Source organism: Zeugodacus cucurbitae, chromosome 2 (genome assembly GCF_028554725.1).
Source record: "Zeugodacus cucurbitae isolate PBARC_wt_2022May chromosome 2, idZeuCucr1.2, whole genome shotgun sequence".
Lineage (NCBI taxonomy): Eukaryota > Metazoa > Arthropoda > Insecta > Diptera > Tephritidae > Zeugodacus > Zeugodacus cucurbitae.
In genome coordinates this window covers 36,287,501-36,306,338 of record NC_071667.1, presented here as the reverse complement: position 1 = coordinate 36,306,338, position 18,838 = coordinate 36,287,501, and the positions used below count along the sequence as shown (strand labels likewise).

Below are 18,838 nucleotides of genomic sequence, written 5' to 3'. Positions count from 1 at the left end.
GCATTTTATATTCTCGAAATTTTTTTATGTAATTTTATAAAGATAACACAATTTTACCCATATATTCGGCATGAGGTACACTATAATAACGAAATTCATCATATATAGTATATGAGGACTGAGGGATGGCTATGGGCCGATTACGCCCATATGCAATACCAATCAACTGGGAAGGTTGGGAATATGTGTACCAACCAGCAGTCAATAACGATGTTCAACTGGGTTGAACGCTGTATTTAGTTCGCTGCAACAGCTGCAGCGCCTCCTAGTCGATTCGTTCGCCTATGAGGGCCGAAATATTCACAAAACACAAGACCTACTTAATATACTCTCGTTAAAATTGTAGACTCGATGTCGTGCGAGGTGTTGTATATATAGAAAGCGGTTTTAAATTTTCTGCCACTGTGTTTGCCAATTTGTGTATTTTTCCGTTTTATTGATGTATTTAATATTTATTTTTTATAAGCTATTAACGGCGATTGGTGCACTACTCGGATATAATCGTCGTTGGAGGTTGACGATCGCCATGACCTTTTCTGAATTTTTCCACAGGTTCAAATAAGGATAGCGACTCAATACCTGGTTTAGATATGGATAGAATGGGTGCACCTTCTTTTATACTCTCGCAACAAATGTTGCTAAAGAGAGTATTATAGTTTTTTCACATAACGGTTGTTTGTAACACCCAAAACTAAACGAGTTAGATATAGGGTTATATATACCAAAGTGATCAGGGTGAAGAGTGGAGTTCAAATCCGAATGTCTGTCTGTCCGTCCGCCCGTCCGTCCGTTCGTCTGTGCAAGCTGTAGCTTGAGTAAAAATTAAGATGTCTTGATGAAACTTGGCACACTTATTTCTTGGCACCATAGGAAGGTTGCTTTCGAAAATGAGCAAAATCGGACCACTGCCACGCCCTCAAAATGGCGAAAACCGAAAACACTATAAATAAAGCTATGAAAATAAAATTTGGTATGAAGGATCGCACTATGAAGTCGCATATTTGGATGTAATTTTTTTGGGGAAGTGGGCGTGGCCCCGCCCCCAAATCGGTTTTTTGTATATATCTCGCCACGACCACAAAATGGCGAAAACCAAAAACCTATACAGTGTCATAACTAAGCCATAAATAAAGTTATGAAAATGAAATGTGGAACATATGATCCTATTAGGGAGGGGCACATTTGGAAGTAATTGTTTTTGAAAAGTGGGCGTGACCCCGCCCCCAAATAGGTTTTTTGTATATAACTCGCAAACCAATAAAGCTATATTAACCAAAATTTCTGCAGTCGTTTTTTCTAGCCATTTCCTTATACAGTTCAAAAGTGACAGAAATCGGATAATAACCACGCCCCCTCCCATACAAAGGTTAGGTTGAAAATTACTAAAAGTGGGTTAACTCACTAACCAAAAACGTCAGAAACACTAAATATCACATAAGAAATGGCAGATGAAAGCTGCACTCAGATTTTTTTACAAAATGGAAAATGGGCGTGGCGTCGCCGCCCACTTATGTGTCAAAAACCATATCTCAGGAACTACTCGATCGATTTCAATGAAACTTGGTTTATAATAGTTTCCTTACATCCCAATGATATTTTGTGAAAATAGGCCAAATCCCTTCTTAACCACGCCTACTTCCTATATACCAGAACTTTGAAGACGATCTGAATCGTTTACTTTACGATATATAAAGTAAGCACTAGTGTAGATATCGGTGCAGAACTTTGCACAAATACTGCATTTATAGTGTGGCAGCCCCATTCTAAAAATCGCCGAAATCGGAGCATAGATTTTTAAGGCCCCATATATCGAACACGAGGACCTCGGTGCTTTTAACCTAATATTATGGTTTCGAACTTTCAATGGACTTTATACAATATATATGACGAATATGTGGGTCAAATTGTGTATTATATAATATAAATAACGTTAAATAAATAAATTGCGAGAGTATAAAATGTTCGGTTACACCCGAACTTAGCCCTTCATTACTTGTTATTTCTAATACCGATACAGAGTTGTCATGAAACGGTGCAGAGGGAAATCTGGTGCAGAATCTAACAAAACTGTTACTCGCAGGAAAAAATTTACTGTATTAAATGTTTCACCCCATTTTTTCTTTGTTGCACCTTGTTTTGAGCATATGTACCTGAACTTTTGTCGTCATAAATCAATTTCCAGAATTTAAAAAGAAATTTTGGTATTGGTTTATTTTGAATATATATTTACCCATTTTTTGAACAATACCCGATTACTGAAACTATAAACAAGGTTTGGCCTTACGCTCCAACAGGAGTTAAAGGAAATTATATATACATATGTATATATATATATTAACTTCGTAGATGCAAATTAAAAATATGATTTTCAGTGTAAACTGATAAAAGGGGAACACCAAAAATTTCTTTTCAGAAAATAAGAGATTTTATTTCCGATATATATACTAAAATACGCGTTTATAATGTTTATACTCTCGCAACATAGTTGCTATGAGTTATACTCTCTTTTGTTCACATAACGGTTGTTTGTAAGTCATAAAACTAAACGAGTTGGAGAATAGGTTATATATGTATATCAAAAAGAGCAAGATGACGAAACGAGTAATTTCGAAAAACGAAGAAAGTATTACACCTTTTTATGGTTTCATCTCCCTAAGAAATTTGGTTTGGTCCAATACCCAGAAAAAAGGTAATGTTGCAGTTTAGTGCTATAAATTTGATTTAGTATCAGATCTTCGGTTCCATTTGCTTTTGAATATTTTAGTTACTTCCAAGATGGACAAAATTCTCATTACATAACAATAGATAACAGATACGTTAACATAAAGGAATAAATAATAAAATACTTACCTGGAACTTTGTCACTCAACATATTTAGGCATAGTCTTGTTGAATTGCTTGGACATCGATCTAACATATTCATAGTTCTAGGAAAATAGCCTAAATCAGCTAATGTTTTTATGAATGTATGTAAAGATTTTCTTTTAAAATGTTCTTTTACGTCTAGCGAACGCGGATATTGCGGTAAGATGAAGTATTTATCATCGAGAGCGTGGTACGCTAACAAGTTATTTTCAGGAGAAACTTGATGTGGTCCTCTAATATTTTCATTATTTTTCAAATTCAGCCAATTTTTTTCATTTTTAAAAGTTTTGTCGAATATGTTCCCCTGATATACATTAACATCATCTTTCGGAATTAGTAGTTGGTGCTTTTGTATTAGAAGTGATTTTTCTAACTGAATTATGTCCACATGGGATGAGAACAAAATCGAGAGATTCGCGTTGGCAAAGATTCCTGATAAGCTGCTCAGGCTACAAAAAATAAAAAATAAATATATGTATATTGATTATCAAAATTTAAAATCTTATATATAAAAATTAGGACTTTTTCGAAAATTTGAATATACTCTCAATATGTTGAATATACGGGTAAGATATTCACATGATACAAATTGAGCCTTTAACTTTAACTGTTTGTGCAGTTTGCCAGTTAATACTTATTAATATATGTATTAATAAAAAATAATTATCTATTAGGCATCATATTTACATTTTGATATGCAATACAGGAAGTGTTAGATATAACATTTGTGACGGTGGAAATCATAAATGAGTTATCCAAATTAAGGGTTCTGGAAGAGCATTTCTTTACGGATAACTAGCATATTGAATGCTTACTAGACGAATACACAGTACACAATAAATTGATTCCTCCGTACCAACCACAGAACAGGTAGGAATTAAACACACCCAAATAATGGAAGGTGGGGTCATGTGTGAGGAAAGTTCCCGACTGTCATTCACTTAGGAGTGGCCAGGAACGATTATTTTGCATGTGGCTAACGCAGCTCACGACTTCCGGTCTTAGACCAAGTATCCTCTGGGTAGCCAGCAGACATCCGTTTGGAGGCAAACTAAAGTGAGAAGGCGAACCCCGCTTATGCGGTTGTGCGTAGGGTTTGGGAACCATCACATAAAAACGAATAACCAATGAACAGGAAGCAACAGCTTCGGACAAGGAATCCCAATTTTTATGACGACATGGGCATGCACCCTTAATTGGGAAGATTCCTCTGCCCAGCTGATTGATGTCCTCATAAAACTAAAGGCTGACATCACCGCCATCCAAGAAGTGGGATGGACGGGACAAGGACGGAAGAAGGTGGGTCCTTGTGATATCTACTACAGCAGCAATATAAATGAGCGCAAATTTGGTGTTGGATTAGTTATGGGAAAGAGACTCCGTCGCCGAGTCCTGGCATTCACCCCGATGAATGAACGTCTAGCCACAATCCGCATCAAAGCGAGGTTCTTCAACATATCGCTTACTTATGTCAAAAACGTGACAAAGGCTGATCGATTTCGCAGGGTCCCGCTTCGTGGTCCCAACATCGACTCGGACCACTATCTTGTAGCAGCTAAGATATGCACTCGCCTCAGTGCAGCGACAACGAGAAGCTACAATCACAACCGACAGCCGCACGTTTTTCTATTCGACTTGCACTCCTGCTCTCTGAGACCACTCATCAGCATCTCGGTATAAGGGACCTGTGGGATGGCATATCAAGCTCCTTACATACAGCTGCAACCGAAACCATTGGCTTTCGGAAAAATAAAAAAAAAAACAGCTGGTATTATGAGGATTGTCGTCCCGCAGTGGAGAGAATACAGAATGCCTACCTCGCAATTCTGCGATCGAACGCAACACGAGCGGGATGGGAAAGATACCGAGAGCTGAAGAGGGAAGCGAGATGCATTTGCAGACAAAAACAGAAAGAGGCCGAAATGCGTGAGTATGAAGAGCTTGACAAGCTGGCCGACAGGGGTAATGCTCGAAATTTTTACGAAAAGATCCGGCGACTAACTGAAAGTTTCAAGACCGGAGCACACTCCTGTAGGACCCCCAGAGGTGATCTAGTTATTGATGACCAGAGTATACTGAGTTTGTGGAGGGAACACTTCTCCAGCTTGCTGAATGGCAGTGAAAGTACAACACCAGGAGATGGCGAACCCGATTCCCCAATCGACGACGGCTCGGAGAGGTCCTTCCCGATTCTGACGGAGCTTTTGGTGCTGCTCAACGACAGTTAACATAGCCGTATTAGTTTTGTAGGGATACCAAATTCAGACATCGCGACATAGAGGCAGCTCCTTTTCGTGCTATCAAAGTCAGCTTTAAAATCGATTAAAAGATGGTGTGTGTCGATCCTCTTTTCACGGGTCTTCTCCAAAAATTTGGCGCATGGTGAATATCTGGTCAGTTGTCGATTTTCCAGGTCTAAAGCCACACTGATAAGGTCCAATCAGTTTGTTGACGGTGGGCTTTAGTCTTTCACACAGTACGCTCGATAGAACCTTGTATGCGATATTTAGGAGGCTGATCCCACGGTAATTGGCGCAGATTGTGGGGTCTCCCTTCTTATGGATTGGGCAGAGCACTCTAAGATTCCAATCGTCAGGCATGCTTTCTTCCGACCATATTCTACAAAGAAGCTCATGCAAGCACCTTATCAGTTCTTCGCCGCCGTATTTGAATAGCTCGGCCGGTAATCTATCGGCCCCCGCCACTTTGTTGTTCTTCAAGCGGGTAATTGCTATTCGAATTTCTTCATGGTTGGGTAATGGAAAATCTATTCCATCGTCATCGATTGGGGAATCGGGTTCGCCATCTCCTGGTGTTGTACTTTCACTGCCATTGAGCAGGTCGGCGAAGTGTTCCCTCCATAATCCCAGTATGCTCTGGACATCCGTTACCAGATTACCTCCTCGGTCCCTACATGAGGATGCTCCGGTCTTGAAACCTTCGTTAAGTCGCTTCATTTTTTCATAAAATTTTCGAGCGTTACATGTCGGCCAGCTTTTCAAGCTTTTCATACTCACACATTTCGGCCACTTTCTTTTTACGTCTGCTTATGCGTCTCGCTTCCCTCTTCAGTTCTCGATATCTATCCCACCCCGAACGTGTTGTGGTCGATCACAAGTTGCGAGGAAGGCAGTTTGTTTTCTCTCCACTGAGGAACGACAATTTTCATCGTACCAACTGGTTTTTTATCGTTGCCGAATACCAATTGTTCCGGCTCCAGCGGTATGCAATGAGTTTGAGATACCGTTCCGCAGCTCTCTAATATTGAGATGATAATGAGTGCTCTCCGAGAGCAGGAGTGCAAGTCGAGTAGAAAATCGTTCGGCTGTCGGTTGTGATTGCAGTTTTTCGACTTCGAACCTTCCTTGTGTTTGGAATCTGGTACTACAGACAACCATATTTCGGGCCCCAGCGAAGTCGATCAGCCTCAGGCCATTTGGCGATGTTTCGTCATGGAGACTGAATTTTCCTACCACCTTCCTTCTTTACCCACCCTAGCGTTGAAATCGCCAAGCACGATTTTGACAACGTGACGGGGGCAGCGCTCGTAGGTGCGTTCTAGGCGCTCATAGAAAGTATCTTTGGTCACATCGTCCTACTCTTCCGTTGGGGCGTAATGGAACATATATTTCATCGTCATCGATTGGGGAATCGGGTTCGCCATCTCCTGGTGTTGTACTTTCACTGCAGGTCGGAGAAGTCTTCCCTCCATAATCCCAGTATGCTCTGGACATCCGTTACCAGACTACCTCCTTGGTCCCTTCATGAAACCTTCTGTAAATCGCCTCATCTTTTCATAAAATATTCGAGAATTACCCATGTCGGCCAGCATTTCATACTCATGCATTTCGGCCTCTTTCTTTTTACGTCTGCAAATGAGTCTCGTTTCCCTCTTCTGCTCTCGATTTCTATCCCATTTCGAACGTGTTGTGGTCGATCGCAACTCTGCGAGGTAGACAATCTGTCTTCTTTTCACTGCGGAACGACAATTTTCATCGTACCAACTGGATTTTTGTAATTGCCGTAGACCAATTGTTTCGGCTCCCGCATTAAAATCGCCACTTCTTGGATGAATGATGCCAGCCTTTAGATGTATGACGACATCAATCAGTTGGGCAGACCCATTAAGGGTCCGGACAATCCAGGTGCTTGCCCTTAAATCATGATCCTTAAAACGTTTGCTGGGGTCGTCATCAAAAGTGGGATTTCTCGTCTGAAGCTCTGTTTGGTCTTTCATTGGGGATGTTTTTTTATGTGGTGGGCCCCACCTACGCACAACCGCAGAATCGGGCTTCGCCTTCTTTCTTTAGCTCGCCTCCAAACGGATGTCTGTGAGCTACCCAGAGTATAGACGGAAGACGTGAGCTGCTTGAGTCATATGCAAAAGAAACGTTCCTGGCCACTCCCAAGTGAATGGCAATTAGAAACTTTCCTCACTGATATAAATTATATTCCCTTAGTCTTTAGATAAATATTAAAATATCTAGCGATTATTACATATTTATTATACAAGTATTATTACATTATGTAAAATGATGATTAAAATATAACGTTTTTATTGGCCACACTAGGTAATATCTATATAATATTGCATTTTTAGTACTAATTTTTCAACTTATATTTTCTTTTTCCCATTTAATGTTTCTTATTTTTGGAATTTAAAGAAATTTGAAAAAGCAAGTGCATTAAAACAATTTATGATGCGATTGTTGTTTAACAGAGTAGTTTTTAGCCCTGCTGACGGGTGATCAACTCTTTCCGGCCTACTCGTGGGCCTAAAACGTGGAAGAAGATACAAAAATACAAAACAGAAACAACAAAAATGGATACTTTGACGACCAACGCTACAACATCAAGGACAATGACTACTACTTATCGGAATCCGGAACTTGTCACGGAATCAGACGAAGACACTCTTCTCGACTCCAGTCAGGAGACGAAAAAGAGTTCCACCGGATGTACGCCGGTAGTGACCGGGGAAAAACTAGTAGGAACCTACCAATGTTTCCATAACATAACCCTAGAACCCTCCACCTACAATGCAACCGTGAGTTCCAATCAAAGTATACTGGAGGCGAAAGGAGTAATCCAAAAGAAAAAGAGGAAAAAAATCCAAAATCAAGTGTGGAAGAGCCGGTACCAAAGGGCAGTCTTTATCTTAGGTAAGGTAGCCAAGGACCAGGCGGAGGCAACCCTATTGATTAAGAGGATCTCAAACGCCAAAAACATATAGTGGAGGAATACAAAGGTTAGGCTATTACCCGCTATGGATATGCCGAAGAGGAATTCTGGAGGTTGCCCCTCTTGAGGAACTGGGCGAAAAACTTCTGCAATGTATCAAGCTGCAAAATAAGTCTGTACCTGGTATAGATAACTGACAGCTCATAAAAGAAGAAAAGGCAAATAAAGCGATCATACCGTCAGGCATGCTTTCTTCCGACCATATTCTACAAAGAAGCTCATGCAAGCACCTTATCAGTTCTTCGCCGCCGTATTTGAATAGCTCGGCCGGTAATCTATCGGCCCCCGCCACTTTGTTGTTCTTCAAGCGGGTAATTGCTATTCGAATTTCTTCATGGTCGGGTAATGGAACATCTATTCCATCGTCATCGATTGGGGAATCGGGTTCGCCATCTCCTGGTGTTGTACTTTCACTGCCATTGAGCAGGTCGGCGAAGTGTTCCCTCCATAATCCCAGTATGCTCTGGACATCCGTTACCAGATTACCTCCTCGGTCCCTACATGAGGATGCTCCGGTCTTGAAACCTTCGTTAAGTCGCTTCATTTTTTCATAAAATTTTCGAGCGTTACATGTCGGCCAGCTTTTCAAGCTTTTCATACTCACACATTTCGGCCACTTTCTTTTTACGTCTGCTTATGCGTCTCGCTTCCCTCTTCAGTTCTCGATATCTATCCCACCCCGAACGTGTTGTGGTCGATCACAAGTTGCGAGGAAGGCAGTTTGTTTTCTCTCCACTGAGGAACGACAATTTTCATCGTACCAACTGGTTTTTTATCGTTGCCGAATACCAATTGTTCCGGCTCCAGCGGTATGCAATGAGTTTGAGATACCGTTCCACAGCTCTCTAATATTGAGATGATAATGAGTGCTCTCCGAGAGCAGGAGTGCAAGTCGAGTAGAAAATCGTTCGGCTGTCGGTTGTGATTGCAGTTTTTCGACTTCGAACCTTCCTTGTGTTTGGAATCTGGTACTACAGACAACCATATTTCGGGCCCCAGCGAAGTCGATCAGCCTCAGGCCATTTGGCGATGTTTCGTCATGGAGACTGAATTTTCCTACCACCTTCCTTCTTTACCCACCCTAGCGTTGAAATCGCCAAGCACGATTTTGACAACGTGACGGGGGCAGCGCTCGTAGGTGCGTTCTAGGCGCTCATAGAAAGTATCTTTGGTCACATCGTCCTACTCTTCCGTTGGGGCGTAATGGAACATATATTTCATCGTCATCGATTGGGGAATCGGGTTCGCCATCTCCTGGTGTTGTACTTTCACTGCAGGTCGGAGAAGTCTTCCCTCCATAATCCCAGTATACTCTGGACATCCGTTACCAGACTACCTCCTTGGTCCCTTCATGAAACCTTCTGTAAATCGCCTCATCTTTTCATAAAATATTCGAGAATTACCCATGTCGGCCAGCATTTCATACTCATGCATTTCGGCCTCTTTCTTTTTACGTCTGCAAATGAGTCTCGTTTCCCTCTTCTGCTCTCGATTTCTATCCCATTTCGAACGTGTTGTGGTCGATCGCAACTCTGCGAGGTAGACAATCTGTCTTCTTTTCACTGCGGAACGACAATTTTCATCGTACCAACTGGATTTTTGTAATTGCCGTAGACCAATTGTTTCGGCTCCCGCATTAAAATCGCCACTTCTTGGATGAATGATGACAGCCTTTAGATGTATGACGACATCAATCAGTTGGGCAGACCCATTAAGGGTCCGGACAATCCAGGTGCTTGCCCTTAAATCATGATCCTTAAAACGTTTGCTGGGGTCGTCATCAAAAGTGGGATTTCTCGTCTGAAGCTCTGTTTGGTCTTTCATTGGGGATGTTTTTTTATGTGGTGGGCCCCACCTACGCACAACCGCAGAATCGGGCTTCGCCTTCTTTCTTTAGCTCGCCTCCAAACGGATGTCTGTGAGCTACCCGGAGTATAGACGGAAGACGTGAGCTGCTTGAGTCATATGCAAAAGAAACGTTCCTGGCCACTCCCAAGTGAATGGCAATTAGAAACTTTCCTCACTGATATAAATTATATTCCCTTAGTCTTTAGATAAATATTAAAATTTCTAGCGATTATTACATATTTATTATACAAGTATTATTACATTATGTAAAATGATGATTAAAATATAACGTTTTTATTGGCCACACTAGGTAATATCTATATAATATTTGCATTTTTAGTACTAATTTTTCAACTTATATTTTCTTTTTCCCATTTAATGTTTCTTATTTTTGGAATTTAAAGAAATTTGTTTAGTAAATATAATATACAAATATGTATGGAAACCTTATTTTTTATTTGTTGCGTTAGAAACTCTCAAATATAATACAGAGTGCTTTCGTTGCGAAGGGAAAAAGCAAGTGCATTAAAACAATTTATGATGCGATTGTTGTTTAACAGAGTAGTTTTTAGCCCTGCTGACGGGTGATCAACTCTTTCCGGCCTACTCGTGGGCCTAAAACGTGGAAGAAGATACAAAAATACAAAACAGAAACAACAAAAATGGATACTTTGACGACCAACGCTACAACATCAAGGACAATGACTACTACTTATCGGAATCCGGAACTTGTCACGGAATCAGACGAAGACACTCTTCTCGACTCCAGTCAGGAGACGAAAAAGAGTTCCACCGGATGTACGCCGGTAGTGACCGGGGAAAAACTAGTAGGAACCTACCAATGTTTCCATAACATAACCCTAGAACCCTCCACCTACAATGCAACCGTGAGTTCCAATCAAAGTATACTGGAGGCGAAAGGAGTAATCCAAAAGAAAAAGAGGAAAAAAATCCAAAATCAAGTGTGGAAGAGCCGGTACCAAAGGGCAGTCTTTATCTTAGGTAAGGTAGCCAAGGACCAGGCGGAGGCAACCCTATTGATTAAGAGGATCTCAAACGCCAAAAACATATAGTGGAGGAATACAAAGGTTAGGCTATTACCCGCTATGGATATGCCGAAGAGGAATTCTGGAGGTTGCCCCTCTTGAGGAACTGGGCGAAAAACTTCTGCAATGTATCAAGCTGCAAAATAAGTCTGTACCTGGTATAGATAACTGACAGCTCATAAAAGAAGAAAAGGCAAATAAAGCGATCATACCGATACTAGTGGCAATATGCGAGGAGATTCGGTATCCGCAATGCCAGAATGAAGATATTTCAAGGGGACAAAGCGGTTGATAAAGACGACACAGAAGATGTCTACAAACCCAACCAGTTGTTAAGAGATATCGTCATCAAAGATTCAAGCAATGACCAAGCATGTTAGGCGCGTGCAGATAAACCTGCACCATTTAAAAAGTGCTACAGCACATCTGGTAGCCCTATTAAGTGAGAGGTGCATCGGCATCTGTATAAACCAGGAGCCCTGGGTTAAGGACGATATATTCAAAGGGTTAAACAGCAGTAACTAAAGTATATTCTACAAACATACGGAAGGTAAACCTAAAGCATGTATTCTTATAATAAAATATATAAGTTCATTCCTAAATTATAGTACAGCTGATAACGCAGTGGTAATGGTGGAACAAAAGGGAAGACTTCTTGCTGACATCAGCCTATATGGCCAATGAACGGGTCGTACCACCGGAATCTCTAATCAGGCTAATAGAAGACAACAAAAGAGAAGACCTAATTGGGTGTAACGCCAACGAGTTAATAATGTTATGATTTTTTTTTTTATTTTAACATTTTTATTAATGAACCGTCTTCTTACAACTCCCTCTTCTTACAACGATGCTTATAATAGACTTGAGACTACTTATATAGTTGTGGTTTGCTGATAGGGATGTACTGCTGCATTCTTGATAAGGATGTTTCTATTGTTTTCCTGATAAAGATGTTTTTACTATTTTCCTGATAAAGATTAGCCGATGTGCCGCTGTGGTTCGTCTAACCGATAGTGATGTTTGTTGAGGTGATAAGCATGTTTAACTATTGATATTTGATATTTGTATATGTTTATGTTTATTATGTATGTTTAGTTGATAAGAATTTTGGGTGAGCGATGTGTTCCTTAACTCTCCCCTGTGTTGAAAATGAAATGTCCCCATTTCAAGACGTCTGGGTAATTCGCTGAAGTTCGATGTTGTATGTTTGTTCGAAGTTTTTGCGGCGTTTTGTTTTCTCGCGTAATTGTTGGCATGCGTATAATTTTATGCATATGTATATAATTAAAATTAGAATTATGATTATTAAGATACAATGCAGAGTAAATCTTATGGGATGTTCTTCTATTGGTATTAAAAACTTATACATTTGTTGAATATTATTGAATTGGAATTTAAATTTAATTATTCAATATTTCTACTTGGTCATTTTGATGAGCGTGTATTATATCTTTTATTTCTTGCTCGTGATTTATATAAATCTTATTGTCTATGATGGTATTATCATTATATTGAATTAAATGTGGACCATTTATTTTTAATCCATTCCATATATGTTCGTTATCTAATATTATATTACCGTGATCCAAGATTTGTATTGAAGGATTATTTTCTTGAATTACCTTACATAGAGCCTTTTGTTTAATTAATAATCGGATAGTACAATTGTCTTTCGGCTCTTCTTTGCAAATATTTGTTCCTATATAATTTTTACAATTTGATATGTTAGTAAATTCGTTATTGCATTTTGCAACTCTTTTCTTAAGTTCATATTTTCCGTGTTTGAAAGCTAATGGTGTTAAATTATACATTTCGCATTTATTTTTTATTATTGGGTACTTATAAATTGTAATAATGGCGTTATTAAATATACATATGTCAACATCGGAATATTCTAATATATTTATTATTGGAATATCATAAATTTCGTTTTTTATGATTTCTTCTACTTCTTTAATATTAAGTGTTCCTGAATAAAAACTGCCTGTTTTTGCAAAATTGATTGTGTTTGTGATCGTTTCTAATTCTTTATATACTTCAGTAATAACTAAATCATCGGTTAGTGATTGTGGATCTATTGTTTCTAAAATCTTTTCGAATCGAGAATTAATTTGCTGTTGTTGATTATTATTATCAATGAGTTGATTGAGTCCTGTCTTTATCTCTATTAGATCATCGTGATCTGGTGTTCCTGTTATAAATTTTAAAACTGAACCTAAAAAATTAATGGCACGTTTTGTACGATGTGCAGATGGTAGCAGTTGAGCTTTAAGAGTTTCTATTTTTCTTGAAAGTATGTTATCTACATGGTATTCCTTCGAATTATATTGGTTTTTCATTAAGCTCTCGTAGGGTGCTAATATTTTAGATATGTTCGTCACGTGGTAAAGATAAGCAGAATAATTGTAAGTGTATACTGCATCTGTTTCAGTAAGTACATATTTTTTGTTCGTGAGATCTGTAATTTTATCGGAATTTCCGAATGAAATTACACAAGAAAATATTATTAGTCCTATATTTGCGGGTTGCATTGTGTGCTTTGTTTACGTATGCTGTCTTTATGCATGATTTTCCCCCTCTCTGTTAAGATCGTGTCCCCACGGTCTTCTTTTACCTTGTGTTTGTTGTATTCCGCAGCAATTTTGTTACGGCGCACAGTGGGGCCAATGGAGATCATTTCTCGGATTAATTAAAAAAAAATATATGAAGATCCTTCAAAACTAAGTATACTTGCTTAAAGTACACAAAATTCTACATCAGTAAGCAAAAAAATAAATGTCAAATACGTAATAGTGCTTACGTAGTGAAGCTACAAACTTGATATTTGTGAAACAAAAATCTAATTTTTTGTTTTTTAAAGCCGCAGATCTTTTGTACGTAAATTGTGTTTTTGTAAAGTAATTCTAAAAGTTTGTAAAACTTTACCATGGAACCATCAAACTCAGGTAATAATTGAACTAGTTTGCTAAATTGTGTGTAAAGTTATAATTGCAAAAGTATGTTTTTTTGAGATTATATATATGGAGTCCAAAAAAAAATTAATTTTCTTAGTTTAAGTAGACAAAAAGTTGGTAGTTCAATTGAGTTCAGATAAGATTTAAACACCATTGGAAAGCCTGAACAATTAAATGTTATTTTAGAGAAATTTAGGTTGCGCATCAGTGCGCCTCAGAAGATATCCTCGCATTTGTAATAATATTCCGTATGCAATTTATAAATTAAATTTGCTTCTGGACTGTAGCTTGTGCGCCTAACGGTTTTGTTGTTGTTTTTGTTGTTACATTTACTGTTGTTGTTTATATTGTTGGAGTTTCGTTGCTTTTGTTGTTGTTATTTTATATTTTTATTTTTCGTTTTGTTTTAATATACCATATTTTAAGAGTCATGTGATTAAATTTTGCAGGAACATGCTCAAACGTCGTTTTTTTTACTCGCCTCAGCTTGTACAATATTTTCAATTGTGTCAGCTGTAGGACAATGGATGATAAAATCATGCATTTAAAAGAAGAGCTAAAAAAACGTACTGGTTATTCTGAAGACAACTCTCAAATTTTCAATGAACGAATAAAAAAATTTGTATTTGAGTTTAAGAAAAAATGGAATAAGGCCCATAGAAGGGAAGATAGATTTCTATCTGATATTAATAAGAATTGGCTACAATCGTCAATTGGGTTTCCACTAGGTCAAGCATGTAAAAGAGGTCGAAAAGAAATTTCATTTAATGACTCTAGTGATTCGTCTAAATTAAAAAAAAAACTAAATTTTTAAGAGATACCACAGAGTTACCAGTTTTACTTCATGCAGCAGAAACTAAATTAAGAACAACCGGCTCCGTAGAAAAATCAAAAGCGATACGTAGTATCGTACATTTTTCACCATCAACAGCCAAAAGGTTTAACGAAAGTTTAAAGAAACCTGTAGTCAGTACAAAAATGTCAAATCTTAAAGCTCTAGCTGTCTTCGTAGAAGCTAAGCTATCTCGCTACCAATACAATGTTGTTAGACAATCTGCTCCAGATAAGTTTCCGTCATATAAAATTATACAAAACGAGAAAAAAAAGTGCTATCCAGATTATCGGTGCATTACAATAAGCGAAACTTCCGCTGAAGTAAGTTTACAAGCACTATTAAACCACACAGCAGAACGATTAATACAAATTCATGAAAACCGTATTGACTCGTTAATTAACCAAAAACTCCAACTGTATACTAAATGGGGATTTGATGGAAGCTCTGGTCACAGTTCGTACAAGCAAGCTTTTCATGGATGTGATGGTATCGATTCCTCCGTATTTTTAACTACAATTGTGCCTCTAAAACTTATGTTGGCTGAACAAGTAATTTGGAAAAATCCTCGACCATCATCAACTAGATTTTGTAGGCCCCTAAAAATTGAATTTGTGAAGGAAACCAAATCTGTGGCGATTACGGAAAAGGAAAGGGTAGAACAAGAAATTAAGAATTTAATTTATACAATTATACTAGTTAATGACAAAGTTGTATATGTGGATCACAAATTAATTTTGACAATGATTGATGGGAAGGTGTGCAATGCTTTAACTGGAACTACATCAACACAAAAGTGCTATTTATGTGGGGCAACTACTAAGGATTTTAACAATATAACGGGTGATTTTTTTGAGGTTAGGATTTTCATGCATTAGTATTTGACAGATCACGTGGGATTTCAGACATGGTGTCAAAGAGAAAGATGCTCAGTATGCTTTGACATTTCATCATGAATAGACTTACTAACGAGCAACGCTTGCAAATCATTGAATTTTATTACCAAAATCAGTGTTCGGTTCGAAATGTGTTTCGTGCTTTACGTCCGATTTATGGTCTACATAATCGACCAAGTGAGCAAACAATTAATGCGATTGTGACCAAGTTTCGCACTCAGTTTACTTTATTGGACATTAAACCAACCACACGAATGCGTACAGTGCGTACAGAAGAGAATATTGCGTCTGTTTCTGAGAGTGTGGCTGAAGACCGTGAAATGTCGATTCGTCGCCGTTCGCAGCAATTGGGTTTGTGTTATTCGACCACATGGAAGATTTTACGCAAAGATCTTGGTGTAAAACCGTATAAAATACAGCTCGTGCAAGAACTGAAGCCGAACGATCTGCCACAACGTCGAATTTTCAGTGAATGGGCCCTAGAAAAGTTGGCAGAAAATCCGCTTTTTTATCGACAAATTTTGTTCAGCGATGAGGCTCATTTCTGGTTGAATGGCTACGTAAATAAGCAAAATTGCCGCATTTGGGGTGAAGAGCAACCAGAAGCCGTTCAAGAACTGCCCATGCATCCCGAAAAATGCACTGTTTGGTGTGGTTTGTACGCTGGTGGAATCATTGGACCGTATTTTTTCAAAGATGCTGTTGGACGCAACGTTACGGTGAATGGCGATCGCTATCGTTCGATGCTAACAAACTTTTTGTTGCCAAAAATGGAAGAACTGAACTTGGTTGACATGTGGTTTCAACAAGATGGCGCTACATGCCACACAGCTCGCGATTCTATGGCCATTTTGAGGGAAAACTTCGGAGAACAATTCATCTCAAGAAATGGACCCGTAAGTTGGCCACCAAGATCATGCGATTTAACGCCTTTAGACTATTTTTTGTGGGGCTACGTCAAGTCTAAAGTCTACAGAAATAAGCCAGCAACTATTCCAGCTTTGGAAGACAACATTTCCGAAGAAATTCGGGCTATTCCGGCCGAAATGCTCGAAAAAGTTGCCCAAAATTGGACTTTCCGAATGGACCACCTAAGACGCAGCCGCGGTCAACATTTAAATGAAATTATCTTCAAAAAGTAAATGTCATGAACCAATCTAACGTTTCAAATAAAGAACCGATGAGATTTTGCAAATTTTATGCGTTTTTTGTTGTTAGACAATCTGCTCCAGATAAGTTTCCGTCATATAAAATTATACAAAACGAGAAAAAAAAGTGCTATCCAGATTATCGGTACATTACAATAAGCGAAACTTCCGCTGAAGTAAGTTTACAAGCACTATTAAACCACACAGCAGAACGATTAATACAAATTCATGAAAACCGTATTGACTCGTTAATTAACCAAAAACTCCAACTGTATACTAAATGGGGATTTGATGGAAGCTCTGGTCACAGTTCGTACAAGCAAGCTTTTCATGGATGTGATGGTATCGATTCCTCCGTATTTTTAACTACAATTGTGCCTCTAAAACTTATGTTGGCTGAACAAGTAATTTGGAAAAATCCTCGACCATCATCAACTAGATTTTGTAGGCCCCTAAAAATTGAATTTGTGAAGGAAACCAAATCTGTGGCGATTACGGAAAAGGAAAGGGTAGAACAAGAAATTAAGAATTTAATTTGTACAATTATACTAGTTAATGACAAAGTTGTATATGTGGATCACAAATTAATTTTGACAATGATTGATGGGAAGGTGTGCAATGCTTTAACTGGAACTACATCAACACAAAAGTGCTATTTATGTGGGGCAACTACTAAGGATTTTAACAATATAATAGAAGACATGATCGAAAGACCTGTAAATGTAGAAAACTTGAAATTTGGCTTATCTATTCTTCACGGCAGGATTAGATTTTTTGAAAGCCTCCTACATATTTCATACAAATTGCCGATACAGAAATGGCAAGCTAGAACCGATTCAGAAAATCAAATCGTTTCTGAGACGAAGCGAAAAATTCAGAAGCAATTTAAAGAAACTTTAGGATTAATAGTGGACCAACCAAAACCTGGCTTTGGAAACACAAATGATGGTAATACCGCCAGACGTTTTTTTTTTAAATGCAGAAAAGTCTGCTGAAATAACCTCTATAAATTTAAATTTGATAAAGCAAATGCACATTCTTTTAATTGTGGTATCTAGTGGGTATGAAATAAACAACAAAAAATTTTGATTTTTTTCACGTAAAACAGCAAAACTTTTTGTTAAGTTGTATCCGTGGTACAACATGCCCCCGACTTTGCACAAATACTTTATACACGGACCTGAAATTATTGATAACGCACTTTTGCCTATTGGCCAATTATCAGAAGAAGCACAAGAAGCTCGCAATAAAGATTTTAAAAAATATCGGGAATTCCATTCAAGAAAGTGCAGCCGCGAAAAGTCTAATCAAGATATTCTCAATTCTTTTTTTTTAACCTCAGATCCAATAATTTCAAGCATGCGAAGATTGCCAAAAAAGAACTTGCAAAATTTACCAGAAGAGGCCGTCGATTTAATTATAAGTGATGAGTATGGAAATAGCGATGATGATAGTGAAGATGTTGATGATGATGATAATGATGATGATGATGATGACGTCGACGATGACGATGATGATGTTAGTGAAGGTGACAATTATTACAATGAGAGTTTAGATACAGATGACATCGATATTAAATAAGAACTTTTTGGAATTGCTTCAATTCTATAGTCATATATAGTAAACCATTATTTTAATATTACAGCTGCATCCAAATCTTCTTAAAAACTATTTGTTGTGACTAACTGGATTTGAATAAAATATAAAATAATCAAAAATTATAAAAATAAAGCTCCAGTTAATTAATCCGAGAAATGATCTCCATTGGCCCCACTGTGCGGCGGTCTGTTCGACTGTATATTATATCGCCTGGTTGGTATGTTATAATTTGCCTATTTTTATTATGATATTGAAGTAGTTTATATTGTTTTACTTCAAGTGTATTTTTGATGTCGGGATATTTTTCACGATTAAAAAAAAATTTTTCAGGTTTGTATCCTGTAGAGGAGTGTATTGTTCGATTATATTGGGGAACAGCATTAAATATTTCTTCACCCGGCGCGGAACT

General features: G+C 38.2%; 1 protein-coding gene across 11 annotated transcripts in view; it reads right to left on the bottom strand.

Annotated features, from left to right (window-relative positions):
• Window positions 1–18,838, bottom strand: part of LOC105219969 (uncharacterized) — an 833,969-nt gene that overhangs the window by 495,471 nt on the left and 319,660 nt on the right. For all 11 annotated transcript variants that reach the window (XM_054225503.1, XM_054225502.1, XM_054225506.1 and 8 more), the window contains one exon: window positions 2,851–3,314. In XM_054225503.1, the coding sequence (XP_054081478.1) occupies window positions 2,851–3,314 (464 nt within the window). The remainder of the gene's footprint in view (window positions 1–2,850; window positions 3,315–18,838) is intronic.